Source organism: Octopus bimaculoides, chromosome 3 (genome assembly GCF_046866305.1).
Source record: "Octopus bimaculoides isolate indiv1 chromosome 3, ASM4686630v1, whole genome shotgun sequence".
NCBI lineage: Eukaryota > Metazoa > Mollusca > Cephalopoda > Octopoda > Octopodidae > Octopus > Octopus bimaculoides.
The window spans coordinates 169,840,146-169,865,121 of NC_142930.1; the positions used below are offsets into that span (position 1 = coordinate 169,840,146).

The 24,976-nt window shown below is 40.2% G+C and overlaps 1 protein-coding gene across 1 annotated transcript in view; it reads right to left on the reverse strand.

Annotated features, from left to right (window-relative positions):
• Positions 1-1,138: 1,138 nt before the first annotated feature.
• Positions 1,139-24,976, reverse strand: part of LOC106884462 (uncharacterized) — a 39,418-nt gene continuing 15,580 nt past the window's right edge. The window contains exons 3-5 of the mRNA XM_014935864.3: positions 16,983-17,138; positions 3,737-3,879; positions 1,139-2,613 (exon numbers count right to left, since the gene is read on the reverse strand). Of these exons, the coding sequence (XP_014791350.1) occupies positions 2,542-2,613; positions 3,737-3,879; positions 16,983-17,138 (371 nt within the window). The 3' untranslated portion in view covers positions 1,139-2,541. The remainder of the gene's footprint in view (positions 2,614-3,736; positions 3,880-16,982; positions 17,139-24,976) is intronic.

Here is a 24,976-nt window from a genome sequence, read left to right on the forward strand (position 1 = left end):
AAAATGCTGTACACAAGACCCAACCACAACAGAACTGGGATCCTAAAACCAAGGTGCCACTTAAAAAGTACCCAGTACAGTTTGTGGGGTGGCTGGCGTTAAGAAGGGCATCGAGCTGTATACCAAGCCAAAATAGACTATGGGACCTGGTGTGGCCAGTTTGTCAAGCTGTCCAACCCATGCCAGCATGGAAAATGGACATTAAATGGTGATGGTGAGAGAGGGAGATGGTGTAAGGGTTGTAAATGAGTAATCATCATACAAACCAGGGTGTTGATGTCCATCTGTCCAGAAGAAAAAGTGTTACCTTGCTTGAAAGCAGATGAGGATTCTAGACAGGAAGGACATCCAACTGAAACAAATTCCGTCTGGCCCCAGGAAAATGAGTTGAATTATTCTTTTAGGATTCTGCCAGAAATAGTCACCGATGCCATTACTCGTTCAATTAAAAACGAAAAACAAACCCTGTATTCTCCACTGATGAAATTGAGACGGACAATAGTGTGACTGAGACTATTGGAACATGATGCAGACATGTGGGAGAAGTTGGTGAAGTATGATTAGACATTGAGCCTCATGGAGGCAATGACAAGTGACCGAGACCTTTTGCAATTTGCTGTGCTCGGGAAGACGGGTCAAGCTAAGTGAAATCAGTTGTGTCCAGTGATGCGTAAAAGGTGCCAAGTACACTGTGAAGTGAACTGTAGAAACCAAACCAAAACAGACTCTGGACCCTGGTGCAGCCCCCAGTTAAATCATTTAACCTGTGCTAGCATGGGAAGTGGACACTAAACGATGAATGATGATGACTTTTCTATGCTTGCATCAGTGAGGCAGGCTTCTATGGCCAGACGCTCTCTGTCAGCAAGAAAAATTTCCATTGGTCTGGAATGTTTTTGCAGAAGACTAAACAAAACTTGTATAATAATAATCGCACAATGTCAAGACAAAGAACCCAGAGACACACTTATACGGTAGATATAGAAATGATAAACCATTACAGTCGTCCTTTTTACTTAACTGTAGAGCTAACTTCACTAATTAGTTTCCTGAATAACAGAAAAATAAACTCCCTCTCTGACCAGAGACACTGTAAAGTCAATAACAGGCAATCAGTTCACATAATTAACAAAATACAGAAATTAGGAATTATTTATTTTTTTCACAAAATTTTCTCATTCACACAACAAAAATACATTTTTACTACAATTTTGAGACTAGTTATTGTAGAGTAACAAGGGAAATATACAGAACTTGGAAAATATGGAGCAGTGTTAGTTTTAATTTAGTAAAAGTTAGTCTGATGTAAAGAGTAGCTTACAACGTCTACTTGAGACAACATTCCACTGCATATAAAAATATACATTCTTACGAAAAGACTTGAAATATACAGTTTGATAAATCTATAAAAATATAAACGGCACTGAATATGATGAAGCTTTGAAGGTGAGCACAATGTAAAATAACTTGAAATTAAGTCTAATTTGTTGAAAAGAAAATAGTTTTTTTATCAAGACGATATTTACAAATTCTTTGTTAGCAACTAACGAGACAAGATAATGAGAATATCTGAAGTTTTAGGATATTCAGATGAGAAACAGCTGTAATACTGTCAACTCTGTTGAAATGTTCAAAGAAAATTATTCACTTCTAGATCAGGAAGCATTTCCCAACCAAAATTTGAATTATACGTTGACAGAGTTTTTATCATAAAAAAAAAAACAAAAAAACTATCGGAATCACTTGAGAAGGATTTCTGGTTAGACAAAAAGGGAGTCGAATCAGACAAAACTTAGCTGCTATGAAGAGGTGGGGACCCCAACATTTCCTCACCTTTTGTGACATCAGCAGAGAATGATGTTGCCAGTTCCTTCATCTCCATGGCAACTGAGCTCCTCCAACTCCAGGAACTTGCTAACAATTTTACATTTTATGATTAAATAGGTTCCAGCCATGACCATCCTGTTTTTTTTTCTCAAAGTATACTTTGGACTCCATTTATCAAATGTGTCCTTTTCAAGAGAGGACATGGTTTGAGAGTAATTTTGCTGCTGTTTGCAGCAGGTCAAGCAACCAGGTAGACATGGTTGTTAGAAGGTTTAAACCATCAAGTATTACAGGAATTGAGTAACGTTGCTCAGATACAAAAAAGAAAACTTGCAAGTCACATCCGACTCCTCTTCTGCCACAGAGAGAAGAGATTAAAGAAAATGAACCGACAGTTTATCTGTTAAATAAATGTCCATATTTTAAATATTCACATTTAAACTTACTTGGTCTCTTTTTTTTTGAGCCACTCTAACCATGCCCAAACAAAGAAAATTAATTTTCTAATTATGCTCAACACGAAAATTAATTCTAGATAACTAAAAGTTGGTCTTGCAACTAATTAAAGTTTTGTTCCATAAAATGAATGAATGAAATATTTCAAATAAAGAAAGATGTTAAAAAATACTTTTTTTCTATATTTGATGGATTTTAGTAAATGTTGGACTTCAACAGCCTCTGTGTGCGACAGTGTGACATTGAAGAAGTTTACTGCTATAAATCGCTGGAGAGGTAGATTTCCAGTAAACTTGGTTTGGTCTGTGTTGGCCGTACGTAAACAGGAGGCTGAAATAAACATGAGAAAGTTAATGTGAAGTTTGGGCCAACAACATCACTGTTTGATGGGTTCCAGTCAATAATAGAAACGGGCAAAATAATAACTGATCAAATTTCACCCTAAAATAAGTTTTTTCAATTCAGGATGAAAAAAGCAGTTTGCTGGTGCCATGAGGGAGCCTTTTCTTGCTAGAATGTTTCTAAGTTGATTATGCAATGTGACCTTCAAGATGGCAGAATGAGATTTGAGCGAGTTTGGCTACAATTTCTAACACAGAAACTTTGTTGTCGGTGTTTTATAGACAGCAAGATAAAACAGTGTTGTTCCTTCATTACAGCTACAACATTGGTTTAGAAGAATCATCTGGTTGCAGATTGATGGCAAATGTCTCTAGACTGTAAACCCAATTCTCAGTGGATCCACAGTAAACTCTCCTTGAAAGATGATTTAATTCTTGTTTCAATGTAAGATTGTGGCCTTGCTGGGGCAGCGCCTTGAAGAATTTTTAGTCAAATGAATCAACCCCAGGACTTATTCTATTCAGTCTCTTTTGCTGAATAGAATAAGTTACAGGGACATAAACAAACAAACACTGGTTGTCAAGTAGTGGTGAGAAACAAACACAAACGCGCTTCTTTCAGTGTCTGTCAGGCAAATCCATTCACAAGGCTTTGATCAGGTTGGTGTAGAGTAGAACTTACCCAAGGTGCCACACAGTGAGACTAAAGCAGCAACCATGTGGTTGGGAAGCAGGCTTTGTGTGCCCAGTCAAGAGTGACGTGTTTAGTGTCATCTCAGGCCCAACCCCTGCTACTACAGCACCTGAGACGAAATATTTTACCCAATACTTAAGATGGATCCTTTAAGGAACAATCACTTCCCTGCCTTAGATGTTTGCCAGAATATAATCCTAATCTCATTAGAACAAGAATGTTGACTCCCTCCCACAACCCCCAGACGTTTTTGTTTTTTTTTAATCAGCAGACATCAACATCAATAGGCATCAAGCTGAAGCCAACACTGATCCATGAATGTGGCCCCTTCTTGCACACCAGCACACAGACCCTTTAATGTATAGACATTGATCACAAAGTTTAGAAAGGATTGAAATAAGTTTGAGAAAGAACTTACTGCTGGTCCTAATCGTATTATTGTGGATGGTTTGTAACTGTTCTGCTGTTCTGTGTTGGGAGATTCAGATTCTGGTAACAAAGATTCCTCAAGCAACATGGAACGAAAGACTGTATCAGCTTTACAAACATTTTCTTCACGAGCTGCAAAACAGTAAACATGAAATGATAGAATGTCAGTGTTATTTGATGACGAACGAAGCTATCTTAGAAACCTTTGCTACACTTTGAGGAGGAGAAGTAACTAAAATGCGCCCCCCCCCCTTCCCCCCCCCCCCCCACCCATACACTTTAAGGCATAACAGGAGGAAATGTCCCCTTTTACACTTCTGCTCAAAGGGGCAACACACGCCCTGCATGGTTTATGCCATGAAAACACTGGTTCCTGTCTGATCACCAAAGTTAAGCAACATTTCAAGCCTGGTTAATAATACTCAGATGGGTGACTGCTTGGCAAATCTCGGTGCTGTAAACATGTTTTGTCCAACCCGTGGACATTAAATGATGATGGCTGTGAAGTAGAGAAGTTGCATTCCATACTTTCAAGACTATTTGCTATTCTAGTGTGTTCTGAACTTGGTCCAATAACAAGAAATTCACCTTCAAACAAGCTCTGCTCTTCATCATCACAACACACATTTCTTCTTCCTAGCTTTAGTATATGTCACTTCAACCATTCTACTTTGTGAATTTACAATTGCATCATTGCATTGCTCTTAATTTAATGGGCCTTTGCAGCGCCTCTTGCTGATGTTCACTTTATATTTTTTGTCATTCCCTCACATGCAACTTCTAAAGATTTTGCAGCAAGCATTGTGCTCCTGAGAGTTTTAACTGAACGGATGTTAAACACTGACTGAGCAACCATTGTTTCTCTCATCTTGTTATGAAAGTTTTTAATACCAATATTTTTTGCCTGCCTCATAATAATAGTTACTTAATAGCTTGCTTAGATGATACTCCCATCCATTACCCCTCCTCCCCACTACCAGAAATCTTTCTTCTCTCTTCCTCAAATACTTCTTGCTTATATTAAGTCTACTGACAACAATCATATAAAAATGCATAGCAAACACCTGTGACATTGGAAATGTAAATAAATTATGAATATGTATTATTTTTTTTTTTTAGTTATGTATCGGGTGGAGGGGTGGAATAGCAAGACATTCTGTTCTCACAGAACATCTTTTCATCATTATCATCATCGGAAACCTTTCCTGGCAAAGAAAGCACAACACAGAGATGGAGAAGGAAGGTATGGAAACTAAAAGATCTCACAATTGGGAAAAGATTTAGAGAAATTCTGACATAATGGTCGGGAGGAAAGTTTAGGGAACTGTAGCATAGATGACAACTGGGAATTTCTGTGTTCCAATTGTCTGTTGAGACATGCTTTCTATGGATGGATGTCTTTCCTAATGCCAACCACTTCACAGTGTGCAGTGTGCACTGGGTACTTTTTTGCATGCCACGAGCATAAGTGAGGTTGCCATGCTGTTCGCAAAGCTACAAACACTGAGGGTGGAGGAGACGTGTTATGGTTGGGGATGAGCAGGTTCTTGTAATAGAAATGAATGGTTATTCACATTTTGTAGTGCTTACAGCTGTCTATACACTGAAAGCTGATTACAGATATATATTTGTATCTTCTGTAGTAGAGAATAGTGCAGCCAGAAAATCTTAAGAAAACTTCTATGTGGTCACTCAACCTCCTAGAAATAGCAGCCAAATCTCCCTTTAATCAAAGTTTATTTTACATAAGCATAGAATCGTTTAGATAATGTAGTCTTCCTCTTGAATTGAAATGGGTCTACTTGATCCAGATTGTTCTGGGGTTAAACAACAATAAAAGCAATTAAGGATATGAAGATGGGGAAAGCCTCCCCTTGCCCCTAATTAAGAGTTAATACTGTAATGCTTAAAATATCTGGCAAAGTGGAATAGTCTCTGTATAGTTGACCAAGGTGTCCATCATATGCAATGACCGGTGTGGCCGCATTAGAAGATAATGGCTATAAAGGTAAAGGTGATGTCTTAGAAATAGTTAGCAGTATCAAATTGCTGGAGCAGGTGATGAAAGTTAGAGAGAGGGTCATAGTTCAGAAAACCTTTGACAAGGTCCCCTGTTCTCTTGTCTGGCAGTCAATACAGAAGCTAAGCATAGACGAGTGGTTGTGGTAAGAGCTGGTGTCAGTAAGGTGGAAGTTTACAATGAGTATAGCAACGAATTTAGTAGTACACAGGTAGGAATTTACCAAGGATCTGTTCTTAGCCTGCTCTTCTTTATCATAATCCTCCAAGCTATAACAGAGAAATTTAAAACTGGCTGCCTTTGAGAGCTCCTCTGTGGAGATGACTTTGTTGAATCACTACCAGAATTAGAAAAGAAATTTCAGATGTGCAAGTCTAGGATCAAAAGGCTTTAGATTAATTTGGCAAGGACTAAACCCCTAGTAAGCAGAAAAGCAGATAAATTACCAATCCCTTCAGGGAGGTGGCCCTGTTTGATGTGTAGATAATTCCATGAGGTGTACCTAGTGCAAGCCGTAGACATAATCATCATCATCATCATCGTTTAACATCCGCTTTCCATGCTAGCATGGGTTGGACGACTTGACTGAGGACTGGTGGCAGTTAGCACACATGCATCGTACAATCTACCTTTCACTCTGAGCGAGAGGCCCTTTGTCACCAGTAGGGGTACAAGCTTTTCTGAACTTTGCCCAGGCTATTCTTATTCTAGAAGCTACACTCTCCAAGAATCCACTCCCCACTACAGACTTGGTCACCTAGGTAGCAGAAGCTATCAATTACTTCTAGTTTCTCCCCCTGGTATGTGATGGAATCTGTTTTCTGAGCATCTGTGGTGTTTATTGCTCCTATGCATCTGCTGCACGTGAAAGCTGTCTTCCCGGTTAACCTTCCTTTGATGTTGCTGCACCTCTTATGCATCCATAGCTTACACCGGGTACATCATATGAGGTTTCTACCTACACCTTTTCTACAGATTGAGCAGGGCCACCTACCTGAAGGGGTGTACGATGTGTTCACCTTCCTACTTACTAGGACTTTGCAACACTGACTCTGAGGCCTTTCTATTCTAAACCTTGCTTCCACACTTGAAGTTTCTTCTCTAGTTCTGGTAGTGATTCTGCTATGAGGGCCTGATCATCAGCATAGAGGAGCTCCCAGGGGCAACCTGTCTTGAATTCCTCTGTTATTGCCTGGAGGACTATGATGAATAAGAGGAGGCTGAGGGCTGATCCTTGGTGAACTCCTACTTCTACCCAGAATTCTTCACTATACTTATTGCCAACCCTAACCTTACTAACAGCATCTCTGTATAGGGCCTGTACAGCCCTTATTAACCATTCGTCAATCCTTAGTTTATGCATCACCCACCAGATAAGGGATTGGGGGACCCTGTCAAAGGCTTTCTCCAAGTCAACAAAAGCCAAATACAGGGGTTTATCTTTGGCTACGTATTTCTCCTGCAGTTGCCGTACCAGGAATATAGCATCAGTAGTGCTTCTACCTGGCACAAAACCAAACTTCATCTCATCTAGACTAACTATCTCCCTAATTAGTTGGGCTATGACCCTTTCCATGACCTTCATCACCTGACCAGCAGTTTGATACCCCTGTAGTTATCCTTATCTAAAGTATCACCTTTACCTTTGTAGCAATTGACTATGGTGCTGCTACACCAGTTATTGGGTATGACTCCCTCATGAACTACCTGGTTTACAATATGGGTGACTAGGCCATAGCCCACACCACTAGATGTTTTAAGCATCTCAGCAGTGATTCCTGTTGGGCCAGGGGCTTTTCCTGGCTTCATACCCTTAATTGCTTTATCTAACAAGGTGTTGCCTATTCAGATAGCTGGGTCAACCTGTGGCAGACTCTCCTCCTCCCATTCATTCTCCGCGTTCAGCAGTCTTTCATAATGGCTCCTCCAAGCCTCTTTCTTTTCCGAATCATTAAAAGCAAGTGCACCATCATCCACGCGGACACATTTCTCTCCTGTGACATCACAATTTTCTCTCACACACTGTCTTGCAATCCGAAATACTTCAGTTCTTTGGTCCTCACATTGCTGGACATTGGCAAACTTCTTTCCTGCTTCACCCTTGGCTATGTATACCTACCACCCAGCCTCCCTTCTGGCTATCTGGTGCAGTTCCCTGCTACCCCCACCCTTCCAGGCCTGTTTCTGTGCTCTAATGGCTTTGTGATTGGGCAAAATTCAGAGAGCTGCTGCTACCTTTGTTGGTAAGAAAGGGCTTCTCCCTCACAGTGAAATGCAAATTGTATGATGCTTGTATATGGACAGTTATACTGCATGGGCATCTCTCTATCCTGCTAATTAACTTTCCACCTGGCACAAAGCCATTTCCCCAGGTGAGAGGGCTTTGTCTTGCAAATCACTTTGTGCTGGAACCACATAAAAAGCACCCAGTACACACTCTGTGAAGTGATTGGTGTTAAAAAGGGCATCCAGCTGTAAAACCATGGGAAAACAAGACTGGAGCCTGATGCAACTTCTGTCAAAATAGCCAACCTGTGCCAGCATGGAAAAATGGACATTAAACGATGAAGATTCAGTAAGGTAATTGGAGATTGGTATTGATGCCCACCTTCTCTGGAATCAATTCTGTTTATGGCAGATGGCGTTACCAATGAAGTTAATAATTCATTGCAGGAAGACATTTAATGTTTACACTTCAGTGGAATAACAAATGCTTTTCAAATTTTAGGACAAGGCCAGTAATTTTAGAGAGAGAGAGAGAGAGAGAGGTGTTACTTGATTACATTGACCCCACCCCCCACCCCAGTGCCCAACTGGTACTAATTTTAATGATCCTTCAAATTCCCTCACAAATATATAATTACTGTTTAACATAGCAGCATGGTCTCACTTGGTGTGTGTGTGAAATCAGGGGTGGGTGGGGGTGTCGGTGAAATTAAACCTCGAGACATAATTGGTATTTTATCAAATTTGCTTAGAATTAATGGAAGGCTAAGTTTACCTTATTGAGATTTGAACTCGAAATTTGAGAGACACAACTATATTGTTTAGTACCACCTCCCTAACCACCACCACCACACCTGACCTCCTAAAGACTTCTTTTTCAGAACCAGAAAATATTTCAACCAAACTGTGATGCTTCAATATGGTTGACAACTGAACTGGACAATCACAGAACTGTTGACACCATCACCACTGCACACACCTGTGACACTACTGCAACACACACCCAGCTACGTGACACCATGATTACTACTACTACTACTACTACACTCAAAGATCTGACACCACCACTACAACTACACATATTTAACAATATTGAAAATAAAGTCATTTAATTCCCATCAACCGAGCCTGCTCCTTCTACCCTTACTACAACAATCACTGCTCCACTGAATCCTATCCCCTAACACAAACTATTTTCTCACTTCCCTCCAGTTATCTACATCTACCCCATCCTCCCACAGTCAATTCTGTTCCCCCCCCCCCCCAATCTCTGATTGTAACCCTTTTAGCGTTTAAAGAGGCCCTGTCTGGCCCAAATATTTTACTGGTTTTATGTTCAAACTGGCTAGATCCGATCTCTCACACCTACCCTACAATGTTATTCTAAAAATTAACAATCACATCATTGAAATCTCAAAGCTGAAGCTGATGCAGGATTGATACAAAACAATGTGAATAGGCGTCACATTTGACAGAGAAGTAATCTGAATGCCAAAGAGTTAACTATATTTCCCCAATCACACCAGTTAAATTAATCTCATCAATCACATTAGTCACTGAGGTACACACTGATTGGTGTCTCATTTCAATAGACCCTCCCTGCCCCGCCCCAACTAATGATAAATTGAAAACAAGGTTTGCAGAACGAGAAAAATGGTCAATGTAACAACACTGATGTTGAAATAGTTTAGAAAACTTTAAATTTATCAAAACATGTGGCAAATATTTCACTTTAATTGTGGAAGTTTATTAAGAGTTGGGTGCAGGCATGACTATGTAGTTAACGAGTTAGCTTGGCAGCCATGTGGTTTCAAGTTCAGTCCCACTACATGGTAGTCTTCTACTAAAGCCCCAGGCCAACTGATGGCTCAGGAGCAGATTTGGAAAACAAACTGTGCAGAAGCTTGGTTGGTGTGTGTGTGTGTGTGTATATATATATATATATATATATATATATATATATATATATATATATACACACACACATGTATATGTGTGTGTCTTAGTTGGCTAATGGAGTAACATCATCATCATCGTTTAACGTCCACTTTCCATGCTAGCATGGGTTGGACGATTTGATTGAGGACTGGTGAAACCGGATGGCAACACCAGGCTCCAATCTAATTTGGCAGAGTTTCTACAGCTGGATGCCCTTCCTAACGCCAACCACTCAGAGAGTGTAGTGGGTGCTTTTACGTGTCACCCGCATGAAAACGGCCACGCTCAAAATGGTGTCTTTTATGTGCCACCCGCACAAGAGCCAGTCCAGGGGCACTGGCAACGATCTCGCTCGAAAACCCTACAAGGCCAGTCAGGCGGTACTGGCAACGGTCACGCTCAGGATGGTACATCTTATGTGCCACCCGCACAAGAGCCAGTCCAGGGGCACTGGCAACGATCTCACTTGGCTTGCCGGGTCTTCTCACGCACAGCACATTTCCAAAGGTCTCGGTCAGTAGTCATCGCCTCGGTGAGGCCCAATGTTCGAAGGTCTTGCCTCACCACCTCAGCCCAGATCAGGTTTAATGTAAAATTGTTTTTATTATAACTGAACATAAAAACACACACACATTTTATTTATATATATATACCATCATCATCATCATATATAAACAAACACGTTTGTTTACTTACACCCTCATAACTTAGCAGTCTAGTAAAGAGGACTAATAGAATAAGTACCAGATTTTTTTTTAAAGTACTGAGGCTGAATTGTTCAACTAATCCCTTCAAGTTGGTGCCCCAGCATGACCACAGTCCAAAGATGTGCAAAAGTTATAGGGGAAGGAGAGTTAATACTGTTGGTCATCCATAGTTGTACCTTTATTCCCAAACAATGGTCAGTGCAACAATATTTGCTCCAAGAACAGAGTGATTGATTCTCTCTTCACACCACAGAACCATTATTTCCCAAATCCTTATTAAACCCTTCTGCTGCCAGCAACTATAAACAAAGGGTTTTATGGAATTTAGAGGGAAGAAAAGGGACAGCTTTAACAGTAAAAATAATTCTGAAATAATCCAATTAAAGATTAAGAAATTGGCCCCTAATTAAAAAGCAGGAGAGAGAGATTTGGAGAGAAGAAAAGTCACTTTACCAAAATAGAAAAATGTAATTCCTCTTCAAAGAATAAACAAAAACACAAATATGTGAGGTAGGAGGAAGCAGGTTCTATTCCAGACAAGGTCAATAGGTCAACTAAAAACACTGTGCAACATTTTTATTTCCCCTTTTTTTTTCTTTTCTTTCTTCCCAGTATTGAAGACAGTGTCAAAAGTTCATCTGATTTGGACTCTAGTTGAACTGCAGCAACCACACACACACACACACAGAGCCAGCCATTGAAGCAAGCAGCCAGCCTCTCTCTCTCTCTGTTACTGGAGCCTCTGTACTGTACTCATTTGCCTTGCTCTGCCATCAGCCATAGCTTGCTGACAGTGTGTGTGTGTGTGTATACACACTCCTACACACACTTGCTGTTTAACAAGCTAAGCTGCCTCATTATGTGTTAGTGGGAGGGAAAGGAGGAAGCAAAATGACAGGAGGAGGAGGAGAAGAGTTAAATGATGTTGGTTTAAGATTTATGGTAAACATTCAAAACACTTGAAATGATTTCGATTTTAACTCTTTAGCATTCACAATATTCTATCAAAATTAATGCTTATTTACACTCATTGTTTTCAATTGATCTGCATTATCTTGTAGCTTGGAGATTTTGATGTGGGTAAGTTTTAGAATGATATTGTTGGTGTGAGAGGCTAGATTTGACCATAAAACTGGAATATTTTGGCCAGTTTATTAAGTATTAAAGGGTTAAATAAATTTTACAGAAATTTAGGAACAAAAAATATTTTATAAGTTTCAATGAGATTTTTATATAAACCATTTCAATTCTTAAATATTCTTCTACATGGTCATTTTACTTGCCAGAAATAGATGCCAATTCACATTAAATATTGTACCCCTTAAAAAGCAGGATGGTCAAGAATGGAAGACCTTTGGTCAAGGCCTGCTCATTCAAGACTGACATGGGGGCTAAAAAATTTTTTTAAATGCAAAATAACTGGTTTAAAGTGCCTCACTGTTCTAGGTTCAAATGCTAGCAAGATTGATAAACAACTAAGACCAGTTGGGCAAGGGCTCGTGCCATTGGTGGTCAGGGTAATCCTGGATCCGTGGGGTTCCATAATTGGCCTTAGTTAGAGTTTCTCCTATCGTAAAGACTGCATCATTGACATGTACCACTTTGTGGAGAAATTAGAGTGCCATACACAGTTAATTCTCCAGGGACTTTAATGTCAAAGTTGACCCTACATGAAAGGGAGCAGAGTAATGCTGCAAAGGCTAAATGATGTGACATGGATAGCTGCAATGGAGACTACGAAGCTGTGACCAGCAGGAAGGGACAAAGTAAGCACTCTTACTGCACTTGCATGCCAGAATTCACTCCCACCCCATCCTTGAACAGGGCCCTCGGTTCAGATAGTTACATGAAGTTGGTCAAACCTTGGCTGGAGAGGGTTACTGATGGAAGGTCATATGATTGGCAGCAAGATCTGGCTCCTTGAGAATTTTTAGGACTTCACTAGCCCCAATTTCTGGCCTCTTAATTCCCCCCAATTGTAATCCCATAGATTACTGTGTAGGGTGTGGGTTAAGAAACCCCAACCACTCTGATCTTTGCAATACTGGTGGCTTTGATCAAGAAGCTATTCAAAGATCTTCTCAGGGCCACACTGAGGAATACATTTGTCAGGTTCCGGAGCCATGGTTGAAGCTAAATGTGGATACTTTGAGTAATCTGTTATCTCCCAGCCATAATCCAGGTCGATATTTTCTTTTTATTATTCAAAATACTTTTATTTCTGGACGGAATATTCTAGTTTCTTTTCCTATTATACAAGCTGTGAAATTTAGCCCAAACTCCCTGTATACACATATACAATCCAACCTCTTGCTTTAAAACAAACTTATGTGTTTAACTGTTTTAATAAACAGAGTCTGTGGCCATCCTGTCTGAAGACTCTCCAATCCTGATAAGACTGAAACCCAGCCATTAACTGCCCCCAATAAACATTATTGCATTCTGCTTCATTCTTACTTCCAATATTTACCATTAACCATTTCAGATTATTCTGTCAAATGAAATGTTTATTTATTCATGGTTTTAAATTAATCATGGATTATCTTTGTAGCTTTGAGATTTCGATGATGTAATTTTTATAATGACATTGTAGGAAAGGTGTGAGAAGCTGGATCTGGCTGGTTGAACATAAAACACATAGAATATTTGGGCCAGATATGGGCAGTTTACATGCTAAAAGGTTAACCTTTTATTTCTACACAGTTGATATGCTAGAAACCAGTAATAAGGCTAAAACTTTGCTTTTTTTTTCTATGTTATATGTAAAATAATAGCTTTCACTTTGTTTAGATATTTTATATCCCCTTATATGTCAACCATGGGGCAGCCACGCTGCTTGGTCCTTCATGGTGCGTCTGCCTATACCATCCCCTTCACCTGTACCGGAAGTCTTTCTCCCAGAACCTCTATTGGAAACCTATACAGCATGCTGTCTCCCTCCTCTATCTAGCAGCTACCTCCTGGTAAATGTAGGGAGCACGAAGCAAATAAAATGGCCATGAAATAAATGTAGATTGAAAACTATCTGAACTTATACAATATCTCTGGGAAATGTACAGGAGAACTTTCTTTTCAGATGCAAAATGCTGCCCCCCCCCCATTCCTATGTCTCCTCAGCTCACATCTTCCACACCCTTAGAGCCGGCAGACTTAGTGTGGGGCACATTATAAGGTAGATCCGGTGAGATTGATGAGATGCGGGAACAGAAGTGTGTAGAGGTGTGCTGCATTCAAAAAGATGGAAAGGAGGTTCTGCTAGGTCCTTCACACGTAAAGAACATAGGCATAAAATCTTCTGGGTAGGGAAGAGTGTTGACGTTGGTGACGTGGGTATATTTCTTGCTGAGAAATGGGCTGATGAGGTAATCGAGGTAGTCAGAGTGTGTGACAGAATACTGAAGCTCAGACTAGTGGAACAGCAACCATTATCTTGGCTTATGCTTCTCAGTTGGGACAACCTGATCTGCAAACTATCTTGGCGACAGTGAACTTCTCTTTGTGGCTGGTGCCTTCAACAGGCATTTCAGGCAACGTCCGAGTGGCTTCCACGATGTGCATGGTGGCAAGAGATTTGGTTTCCGTAATGAGGAGGGAAGCAGGTTGCAAGTGTTCTGTGACGCAAATGACCTTATGATCTGCAGTACTAACTTCAGGAAACCCACCAGTCCCCTTCTGGGCACACTAGCCAGATTGACTGCATTCTCGCCAGAAGACGGAAAGATAGGTGCTTATAAATGCCAAAACGTGAAGAATACCCCCCCCCCTCAACATTGGTTAGTTGTTAGTGACTTAAGAAGCGGGGCAAAATGGCTGCCTAGAAGACAACCAGTGTGAAAAAGAAAGGTCTGGAAGCTTAAGAATTGTCTGAATGGTCAGAGATTTAGAGACGTGTTACTTGAAGCATTTAACAGAAAAGAGGAGGATATAGTAACATATAACATGGAGGACAACTGGAGGTTCCAACAGGACAATTTGCTGAGGGCCACTGACCAATTTGTGGCTAGTGCAAATCCTTTTTCAAATTAAGGTGATATAGTAGTGGAACAGAATAGTTGACAGGGCTATTAGAGAAAAGAAATAGGCCTGAAAGCCTGAGATGAAGCAGAAAAGAAGTTTGCCAATGTTTTGTGACATGAGGACCAGAAACTCAAAGTGTTTTAGATTGCAAGACAGTGAGAGAAAATCCTGATGTCATAGGAGAGAAATGTGTCTGCAAGGATGATGGCTCGCTTGCACTTAATGTTTCTTCAAAGAAAGAGGCTTGGAAATGTCATTATGAAAGGCTGCTAAATGTGGAGAATGCAAATGTTGACCCAACTCAGGGACCAGCTATCTGAATCAACAGTAGCTTGGTAGATAAACCAGTTAAGGATATGGAGACAGGAAAAGCCCTCAACCCATCAGGGAAACACAGTTGAGACGCTTAGACTATGGCCTTGTCACTCGTATAGTTAATCAGGTTGTCCACAGGGAGTCATATCCAATCATTAGTGTAGCAGCAGCACTATAATTAACTGCTACAAAAGCAAAGGTGTTGACAGAGACAGACACAATTACAGAGGCATCAAATTGCAGGACCCGGTGATTAAAATGACAGAAAGGGTGACAGCTAGGTTAATTAGAAAGAGAATTAGTGTAGATGAGATGCAATTTGGATTTGTGCCAGGTCGAAGCACACAAGTGATGCTAGATTCTTGGTTAGGCAACTGCAGGAGAAATATTGAGCCGAAAATAAACCTCTGTATCTGGCTTCTATGAAAGTGGAGAAAGCCATCCACAGGGTACAGCACTCCTTTATCTGGTAGTTACTGGGGAAAGCTAGGGATAGATGAGTGGGTAGTGAGAGCTGTACCGGATGCTGCCAGTAAGGTGAACGTTGGCGATGAGTATAACAATGAATTCAGTGTACAGATAGGAGTTCACCAAAGATCAGTTCTCAGCCGCTTCTTGTTTATTTCAGTCCTCCACGCCTTAACAGAGGAATTCAAAAGCAGAAGACAAAACAGAACCTGAAACTTTGTGGTTGCAAAGCAGATTTCCAGCCACCACACCACCACCTCACAACGGACCAGAGTTGAATGGACCAATCAGAGTCCTGGTCAGTTGTTATTCAGAGACCCTAAAAGGCCATCTCTCCATTCACGTATCTGGCATCGTTTCCACAACTGCTCAACAGACACAGCTGGCTTGATTTTATCAGTATGACTACAGAGGTTTGCCACATCCTCAACAAGACTAATGTCGTCGTCTTCAATACTTCGTGTCCAGGTTTCATTCCCAACCACTTTAAAGGTGGGATTAGTTGACCCCTTATAAAAATAAGGATCAAAGTCCAGAAAAAATCCCTACTGCACATCCAACTGTGGATTGTTAACCAGATAACTAACCATCAATTCAAATTAGATTGCCAATTTGCATAAATACTGAACAGGAATATCCTTAATCATTAGTCATAAAATTACAAATAAAACAAATATCTTCAATCATTAGTCATCAATCAATATTGACTTCATGCAAATTGAGAGGTAATTTTTCTTTTTGATTTGGTCAGGGTGAAGGGGCAGCACCCATAGCGATATTCCTCTTAAACAGAAGTTAACAATTGTGGGAAGAACCAAGAGTTGATGTTTTGGAGAGGAGGGAATGGACGGTGAGACAAGTGGGACAGGGGTTCCTCAAAGGAAGTAACAAGGGACAAGTCAGAAGCAGAGGTCACAGTAAAAACAGAATAAAAGAGAGGAGCAGATTGTGTTGGCAGGGGGAGGGGTGGCAAAGTTTGGAGTGTGTTGATGAGTTGATGCCGATCAGTTCAGTAACCTGTCTTTGGTCCACAAAGTGTGTGTGGTGGTGGTGGGGGAGTATGTAGCAGAAGCAGCAGCAGCAGCACAAACACTAATCTGTAACAAGGAAAGTTGTATCATGTTAGCAATGAAAAATATTGACAAGAGCAACCATGGTTGGGAGTCGAGAGAGATCTGCTTCTGAAACCTGACTATCATTACAACTTTGGCTGAATTTTTGCTGGCCCCCAAAAATATAAGAAACATACTGAGGTCAAATCCTGAATTTAGAAACCAACATCAAAATTGATGTGCATCGTTTAAATAAGTTTAATGAAGTTAACATTCTCTGGAAATACTAGCAAGAGAGTAGCCCTGTTCGTGATGAGGGTAACCTTGCTGTTCCTAGAACTATGAGAGAGGAAGACTAGTTCCTACCATTATAAACTGTCCCAGCAGATTAGAAACCTCACTGAAAGAACAAAGACAAAAACCTCCATAAAAGGAAACAAGACATTCTTTCTGAATGAGAGAAAGGAAATGATTATCAAGCATTCTACTTACGACCAGCAAGCTCTCTCAGCCTCTGATAATAGACTTTTGCATCTTCATGCATTGTGTCCCTCATAGACTGGAATTGTCCAAAAAGGACATCTTGAGGTTCAAGTTTCACCTTGACATCATCCAATGAACTGTTGTTCAGTTGTTGAATCAAGTTTTCTGGAAAAAAATTGCAAAATGGAAGATGTAAAAGGAGAACATTCCACTGCCACAGCTGCAACATTTGTAGAAATATCGTCTGAAACAGAACAATAATAAGTGTAGGAGTTTGGATAAGTTTGTATGGTGAGGGCAGCAGGGGAGGACTCTGACATTTCAAGATAGAACAAATCTTTAGTTAAAAAATAATTCATTCTTACTCTTTCAGATGACAGGACAGTCCAAAGTTCTCTCTCACATCAGTCTATACTTTTTACTGCCAGTTTCCTCCTCTTTATTTTTGACCAATAAACTGTTAACAAGCTAGTCTTAAGTTCAATCTCTGTTCAGGTTCATAATCTTAAAATTACATCTAAAAAGATATTTTTTAACTTACTTGGAACTGAAAACCTTTTCAGTGTTTTCAAGGAATTAAACAGATAAATTAACCAAAGATTATAATTTAATTGACAGAATTATTCCTGTAGTGTATAATGGCACTAATTTCCCTTCAACAAGTCTCTCGTTGAGTCCAGAAGTCATCTTACCAAAGTGGCTGCCACCAGGAGAACTAATACAGATTGATCACAACAATTCAATAAGTGAAGACATTGGCTGACCACTTCATGTAGAGGGGGGGGGGGGATTCCAAAAGCTTGGAGTTTCATTGTGGAATGAGAAGACAAAAGTGATCAGGGTTATGTTGGCAGAGGGAAAAACACAGGAATAAGGCTGTGTGAGGTGGAAGTGTGGTCAGAGTTAGTAACTGAATGAAATATCTTATCTTCATGACTAGAATTTAATCCTGTCAACTTGAAGATCCCATTCAGACCATCCAATCTGTCATCAGAAAAACGTCCATAATGGTTAACTGAAGACCTGCTACAGTATATGGAAGTAGAGTACGAGATACTATGGATGAAATGGTTGGAAGAAGCATTAAACATGAGGAAGTAGAATTATTACAGAAAACAAAGAACAGAGAATCGTGCCAGGACATGATCGCTTTGGTCCTACATTCTGGACATGATCCCTACAAGTAAAAAAAAAACAAAACAAAGTACAAAATATATTTCTATCAGAGAAATATTGGCAGTCAACGTTTTATGTAAAAAAAGATATCCTCATCTTCATTGTTTTAATCTTGCTGACACCAACTTTGGCCCGTTTCAAGGCATCTCATAACTTCTCCAGAATATCAAACAACAAAAAGCTGCCAACCAACAACACTGTTTATATGAATTTATGTGATGCTTTTGTTTACAATCTGGATGCACAAATCAAAACAAAAGGCAATACGTACACATTCATATATACATATACCCAACGTGCTTCCTTCCAGTTTCCATTTAGCAAAAAGTCTACATTTGACCGACAGCAATGGTTAACTGTAGGTTAATGTGGAAGACACCAACCAATTGTCTTATCCAAAGGGGATCAAACCCCTAACAACCATCAAACCCCTAACCACAGAACTCACACCAACAACAGTTGTAGGTCTTAGTTGTTAAGCCAAGTTGTCATTGTCTTGAGTAATATTGAACCCTTTGGAAGGTGACCTGATAAAGGTGTAACAAATTGAGGGAAGAAGGCTGGATGTTATTTCCTTGAAGGACTTGTATGAAAATGATATTTTAAGCACCTTTTCTAACAAAAAAATGCTTATTAAGATAGGATCCAAGCAGAAACCCATTTGATGATAAAACAATCAGATGTTAGGGTTAGTAAAACATGCTTTATAGTGAAAGGGGATGCTGTGAGGTGTAGAATTAAATGCGAAGGAAAATGTAGACAATGGTGAGGGGGGAAAAAAAATGAAAAATAGTTTTCAAACAATGTTCTGTATCATCAACAAGCACCCACCACACTCTCAGAGTGGTTGGCATTAGGAAGGGCATCCAGCTGTAGAAACATTGCCAGATCAGATTGGAGCTTGGTGCAGCCTCCTGGCTTGCCAGTCCCCAGTCAAACCGTCCAACCCATGCCAGCATGGAAAGCAGACGTTAAATGATGATGATTTAATGTCTGCTTTCCATGCTTTAAAGAGCTGGACAGTTTGACAGGAGTTCATGAGCCAGAGAACTGCACCAACCTCTAACATCTATTTTTGTATAGTTTCTAGGAATAGATAATCTTTCTAATGCCAACCATTGTACAGAGTGTACAGGGTGCTTTTTATGTGGCACCAAGTAGCAGTGAGGCCATCAAGTTGCAAGGCAAAGGTCCCTTAACTGAGTTGGTGAGTAGTATTGAAGGAGATAACTTTCTGCCAAGGGATAAGAGGTAAGAGGTATGAATAGAGGGACAGACATGGGCATTTTGCAGTAAAAGAGATACATGGCTTCCCCATCTGGAGAGAGAGAGATGGCAAAGAGAATGTGTCATGGTGTACTCTAAAATTGTTATGAATTCCTCTATCTGTGGTTCCTTACACCAGTAGAGGTGGTCATATAAAACCACACTTACAAGCTAAGTAAAACTGTGGCCAATCATGATACAGTCCTCTACATCAACCTCTCAACCAAGAGGTCCTTGTCTTGAGGGCTCATAGCTGTGGTATCATGTAAAAAGCACCGAGTACACTCTGTAAAATGGTTGCCATTAGGAAGGGTACCCAGTTGTAGAACCCATGTAAAAACAGACAAATGAAGCCTGGGAAGCTCTCTAGCCAACCAGTCCCCAGTTAAATCATCCAACACATGACAGCAGAGAAAAACAGACGTTAAGTTTTGAGGATGCTTTTTTGTCTTTATGTAATTTAAATCTCAAAAATATCGATCCTCGAGGTCAAACGCTAGCTTGTCCATAAACCAATTTCAACCACAAGATGGAGTACGTATCCTGAAATAATTGTGTCTCTACAAAATTTCCAGAAGTAATCAATAGAATATCAATATGATAGTTACTCCCATCAGTTTTGATGTATAAGGACTTAAAGAGAGCATCATCATCATTATTATTTAGTGTCTGCTTTCCATGCTGATATGGGTTGGACAGTTTGGTTGAAAACTGGGAAGCTGCAGTTGGTTCCAGCCTGGTATCTATGGCTGGATGCTTCCAAAAGTGTAGTGGGGGCTTTTTATGTGCCACTGGCACAGATGCCAGTTCTGCAGCACTGGCATCGGGCATGACAGGTCTTCTCAAGCATGGTATATTGACAAAGGGCTCAATCACTTGTCACTGCCTCCATGAGGCCCAACATTTGAACGGTGCCTTCTATGTGCCATTGGCATGGCTGCCAGTTACACAACACTGGCACCGGCCACAACAATGATTTCAATTAGCTTGATGGGTCTTCTCAAGCATGGCATATCACCCAAAGTTTTAGGGTGCTTTTAAGCATCTATTTGCGATGGATGCATGAATGTTATTTCAGTCCAGGTATCGCAATGAGGACATTGATGATTTTTGATTTTGCCTGGGATTGGGCAAATGTGTGTTAGTTGCAGGATAGAAGTCTTCTATTGTTCTTTTTCCTCAACTCAAATTGTCTGGATATATTGTGACACATTTTATCCCATGCAGATCGATCTAGGCAATGGCTTTCCCAAGATGTCAGGTTAAGCTGTAGAGATTTTAGGGATTGTTTCAACTTAATCCTCATACCTAAGGAGAGGTCTTCTTTTGCGGTGATATCCCTCCACTTGTTGGCTATACAGAATTTTTGGAATGCGGTCATCTGTCATTGAAACAACATATCCTACCCATCGGCACTGAATTCTCATCAGCATGCTTTGGATACAGGAGATGTCACATTTTTCTAAGATTTTAGCACTGGATAATCTTATCTTGCCATTTTATGTTGCATATGTTGTGCAGACAGCACATGTGAATAGTTTGAAGTTTCTTTTTATGTCTGTAGGAGGGAGTCCATGCCCCTGCCACATACAAAAATGTGCTCAAAATACAAGATTTTGTATACACCTATTTTAGATTTCAGAATGACATCATATTCGTCCCACAAACGAAGGGTATTATACTGCCAAGATATTTAAATGACCTGACCCATTTAGGTGGCTTGTTGCCTATCATCATGTTTGAGTCTTCCATATATTCTGCCTCAGGCTTTGGTTGGAATAAAACTTCAGTCTTCTCAATGCTGAGAGTCAATCCAAACGCACAAGCTGCCACAGAAAACCTGTCAACCGTTTCCTGAATTCCTTCAAATGTGTGAGAAATCAAAACACAATCCTCAGCAAACAAAAAGTCATGCAGGATTCTCTTCCTGGATCTTTTTCTTTGATCTTCTGAAACTTTGCCCTTTCAGGTTTAATGGACCTCTTTCTGGGATGCAAATCTGGGGTTTTATACCTTCATGGTAATCCCTGAGAGTGTGTTGAAGCATCATTGAACAAAATATGGAAAAAAGTCCCAGGGCTAAAACACATCCCTGTTTGGTTCCAGTGACAACAGAAAATGCCTCTCCACATTGACTTCTAGATATCACAGCTGCCATCATTCCTTTATGTAACGATACTATTGCCCTTATCATTTTAAAAGGAAATCCAATTTTTCACAAAAGTTTCCAGAGCACCTCACAATTCACTGTATCCAAGGCCTTGGTCAAATCAACAAAGACCATGTACAAGTCAGTATTTCATTCATGTGCTTTCTCTTTTACTTGCCAAAGGGAAAAATCATGTCAATTGTGCCTCTCTCGGCATGAAATCCACATTGGGATTCAGGCTAGATGCTGTTTATTAGATGTTTGATGCGGTTCAAGATCACCCTCACAAGAATTCTTCCAGCCTTACACAAGCTTATTCTCCTGTGATTATCACATACACTCTTCTTCCCCTTCTTTTTGTACAAGCGAGTTATGGATGTATCTTTCAACTGTTGGGGAACTGATCCAGTTTCTCAGATCAATTTGTGCAGCTTGCAAGTTGTCTGCCACCATGCTTGTACACCTGTATGGGAATACCATCATGTCCAGACACTTTACCATTGGAAAGATTTTTGATAGCAGTACTTATCTCTTCCAAAGATCTTTCACTAGTTCTTCGATTATAGGCTGTTGTAGAATTTCATTGATTACTTCCGGATCATTTGTGGATTCTTGATTTAATAAAGATTTAAAATGTTCAGCCCATCTTTTCAGAATCTCATCTTTGCTACTTAGATGTTTTGTTCTGTTGAGAGAGAGAATGAGTTCTGGGGCATCCTTTCTTGAACCAATTATACCTTCCACATTGTCATACAATACTCTCAAGGTGAGAGTTAGCGTCTGTTCCAATTCTTGGACTTTTTTGGCCCATCAAGAATTTTTCATTTCACGCGGTTTTTTTGTGTAGTTTTTCTAGAGATGTATAGGGATGTGAGTGTTGGTGAGTTTATATCTGAGATCCATGTCTTGTGTCCATTGTGCAGTTTCTAAGACCGGTTTAATTTGAGAATCTTTCTTGTTGAACCAATCTCGGTGCTTGTGCTTCATGAATCCCAGAACTACTTCAACAAATGATTCGATGCTGTCAGGAATATTGTGCTGCAACACTTCAGGATCATTGCCTTCTCCTATTTTGGAAAATTTTGAGTTTAAGTGCATTTCAAAACTTCTTTGTAATTTCTGGATAGTTTAAAGAAGCAACATTTATTCTCAGATGTATACTGGATCTTAATGGCCCCTTTGGTTTAACAAATACCTTGCTGCAAACCATTCCGTGATCCAAGTAACACTCAGGAGTTTTGCGAGTTTTGGTTAATCTGAAATCCCTGTAATCCTTGTTCTTCATTATAACACAGTCAAGCAGTCTGCCAGTTACCAGACCAAGGATGCTTCCAGGTGTCTTTGTAGTCATCATCTGCCTGCTCAAACGTTGCATCTGTGATTGTTAGACTAAACTGTTGACAAAGGGACAGCAGTCATAATCTGCTTTCATTCTCTGTTCCTGTCCCATTACTCCTGTATGTTTGTTACCTATTCTGGCATTAAAATCGCCCATCAGTAGGATTTTGTTATGGTATGGAATTTTACTGACTACTGTCTGCAGTTTGAGGTAGAAGAGGTTGTGTTCCCATTCACATACTGATAAGGTAGGTGCATATGCACTAATAATAAGCATAGATGAGGATTTACCTACCAGGATCTGTCATGAGATGCTCATCAACAACTTGAGGGATGTATGGCAATTTGCAAAGTAGAGTCATTTTAATGGCAAAGCCAATACTATGAGTTCCTGGTTCATCTGCCAGCTTTCCACTCCCAAAAAATGTATAACCACTTTCCCAACTTTCTGTCTGCAAGCCTGGTTTCACTTGGGGTAGCAACATCAATGTTATAGGAGCCGATTACCTCCACAGTTAGTACCGTTTTTCATTTTAGACTGTCTTTGCTATCTTGTAAAGTTCTTACATTTCAACAACCAGAGACTACAGCTTTTATTCATCTTATCTCGATTGCAATAAACTGTATGGCCAGACATCTGCAGTTAATGCCAAGCTTATTGAAGGCAACACTTTTTTAGGGTTCCTTTTCTCACCTCGCCTCTGTAATCAGAGAAGTAGTGTTACACCTAGATAGGGCTGCTAACCACACAAAGGAGGACACGGAATTTTCAGGTGCCAGCAGTTGCTGCTGGGAAATGGCCATCACCCTCTGTGCCACCTGTGTGGGACTTTGGCTAGGAACTTGCAACAACACCCTTTACCTGATCCTGTCGTCATAAGAATTTCAACTTGCCTTCACTCTTCCTCCACAATGAATTTGTTTTAAGTGGTATGGGCTTGTGTGTCATCCCTCACACTCTTTCATCCAGATGGCACTTATTGATGCCACTTGGGGAAATGGCCATGTAGATGTATTGAAGTTGTCACCAGGTAACTAAGGAGCCTTATCTACCCTAATTTTTGAATTAGCGCTCCCCTTTACTAGACAGACTGCTGACCAAGGCTAACGAGTACTGTCCACTCTTCTGAGTTCCACTGCCCTTTGCTGGGTTTTGGTTGTCATCCTGCAGGCTGTCCAAAAATCAATATTGCATCTGCCTCACCAGTGAAAGCATTGTTTAGTTGCTGTTGGCCCGACCATGTTACAGCTGTGTCACATGTTAATATTGCTTATTGCCTACTTTGGCAAATTGACATTCTATCACTATCATTCCCCCCACCCCCACCATTTGTACCACTTTTACCTATTAATTTTGTTGGTACTATTGCGAACACTATGACAACTACTTATGGCTTTGTTCAGGTCATCTTCCATACATTCATTGAAGTGTCGTTGTTGCCTTGACTACGGGGCCCAAAGAGGGATGGTGGGTTTTAGTCTGTGAGACAACAAATGATGGCAGATGTAAGCCGGTTGGTTTAGCTGCTGATGTTGCTGTGACACTGAATAGGAGTCTGGGGGGTGTTGGGTCTAGTAATACAGGCTGTTTGATTGGACAGATGGTGGACAGGGGGTAGGTTGGAGGGGATTTCAGAAAGGAGCAGGGACAGGTTGGACAGTACATTAACAGATTTAATAGTTTTGAAAGAGTTAATTTTAAACAAAAATTGTTCTTTTTCTTGTTGGACTTTCAAAATTACTTTTGGAAAATCTAAGAGATTGAAAATCCAAAAAGGAGAATGTTGAAGTTGGCCAAACTTTGCCTTGTCACATATGTTACCTGGAACTCTAATTTTGAGCTATACTTAAGTGGCCTTAAGTTAGATGTGAATCTAACTAGTGGAAGCCCAGTCAAACAGCAAAAGTATGCTTTGTATGTGGTCAATGAACAGGGGTAACAAGACTAAGAGCACAATGGAAAAAGACTTGAAGGCTTGGATGGTTCACGACTTGAAAATTTGTAGCCTTGGAGACATAATTAGATAATTAGGAGGGAAGAGCTTACTCAGAAAGTGTAGTTGCCAGAGTAAGA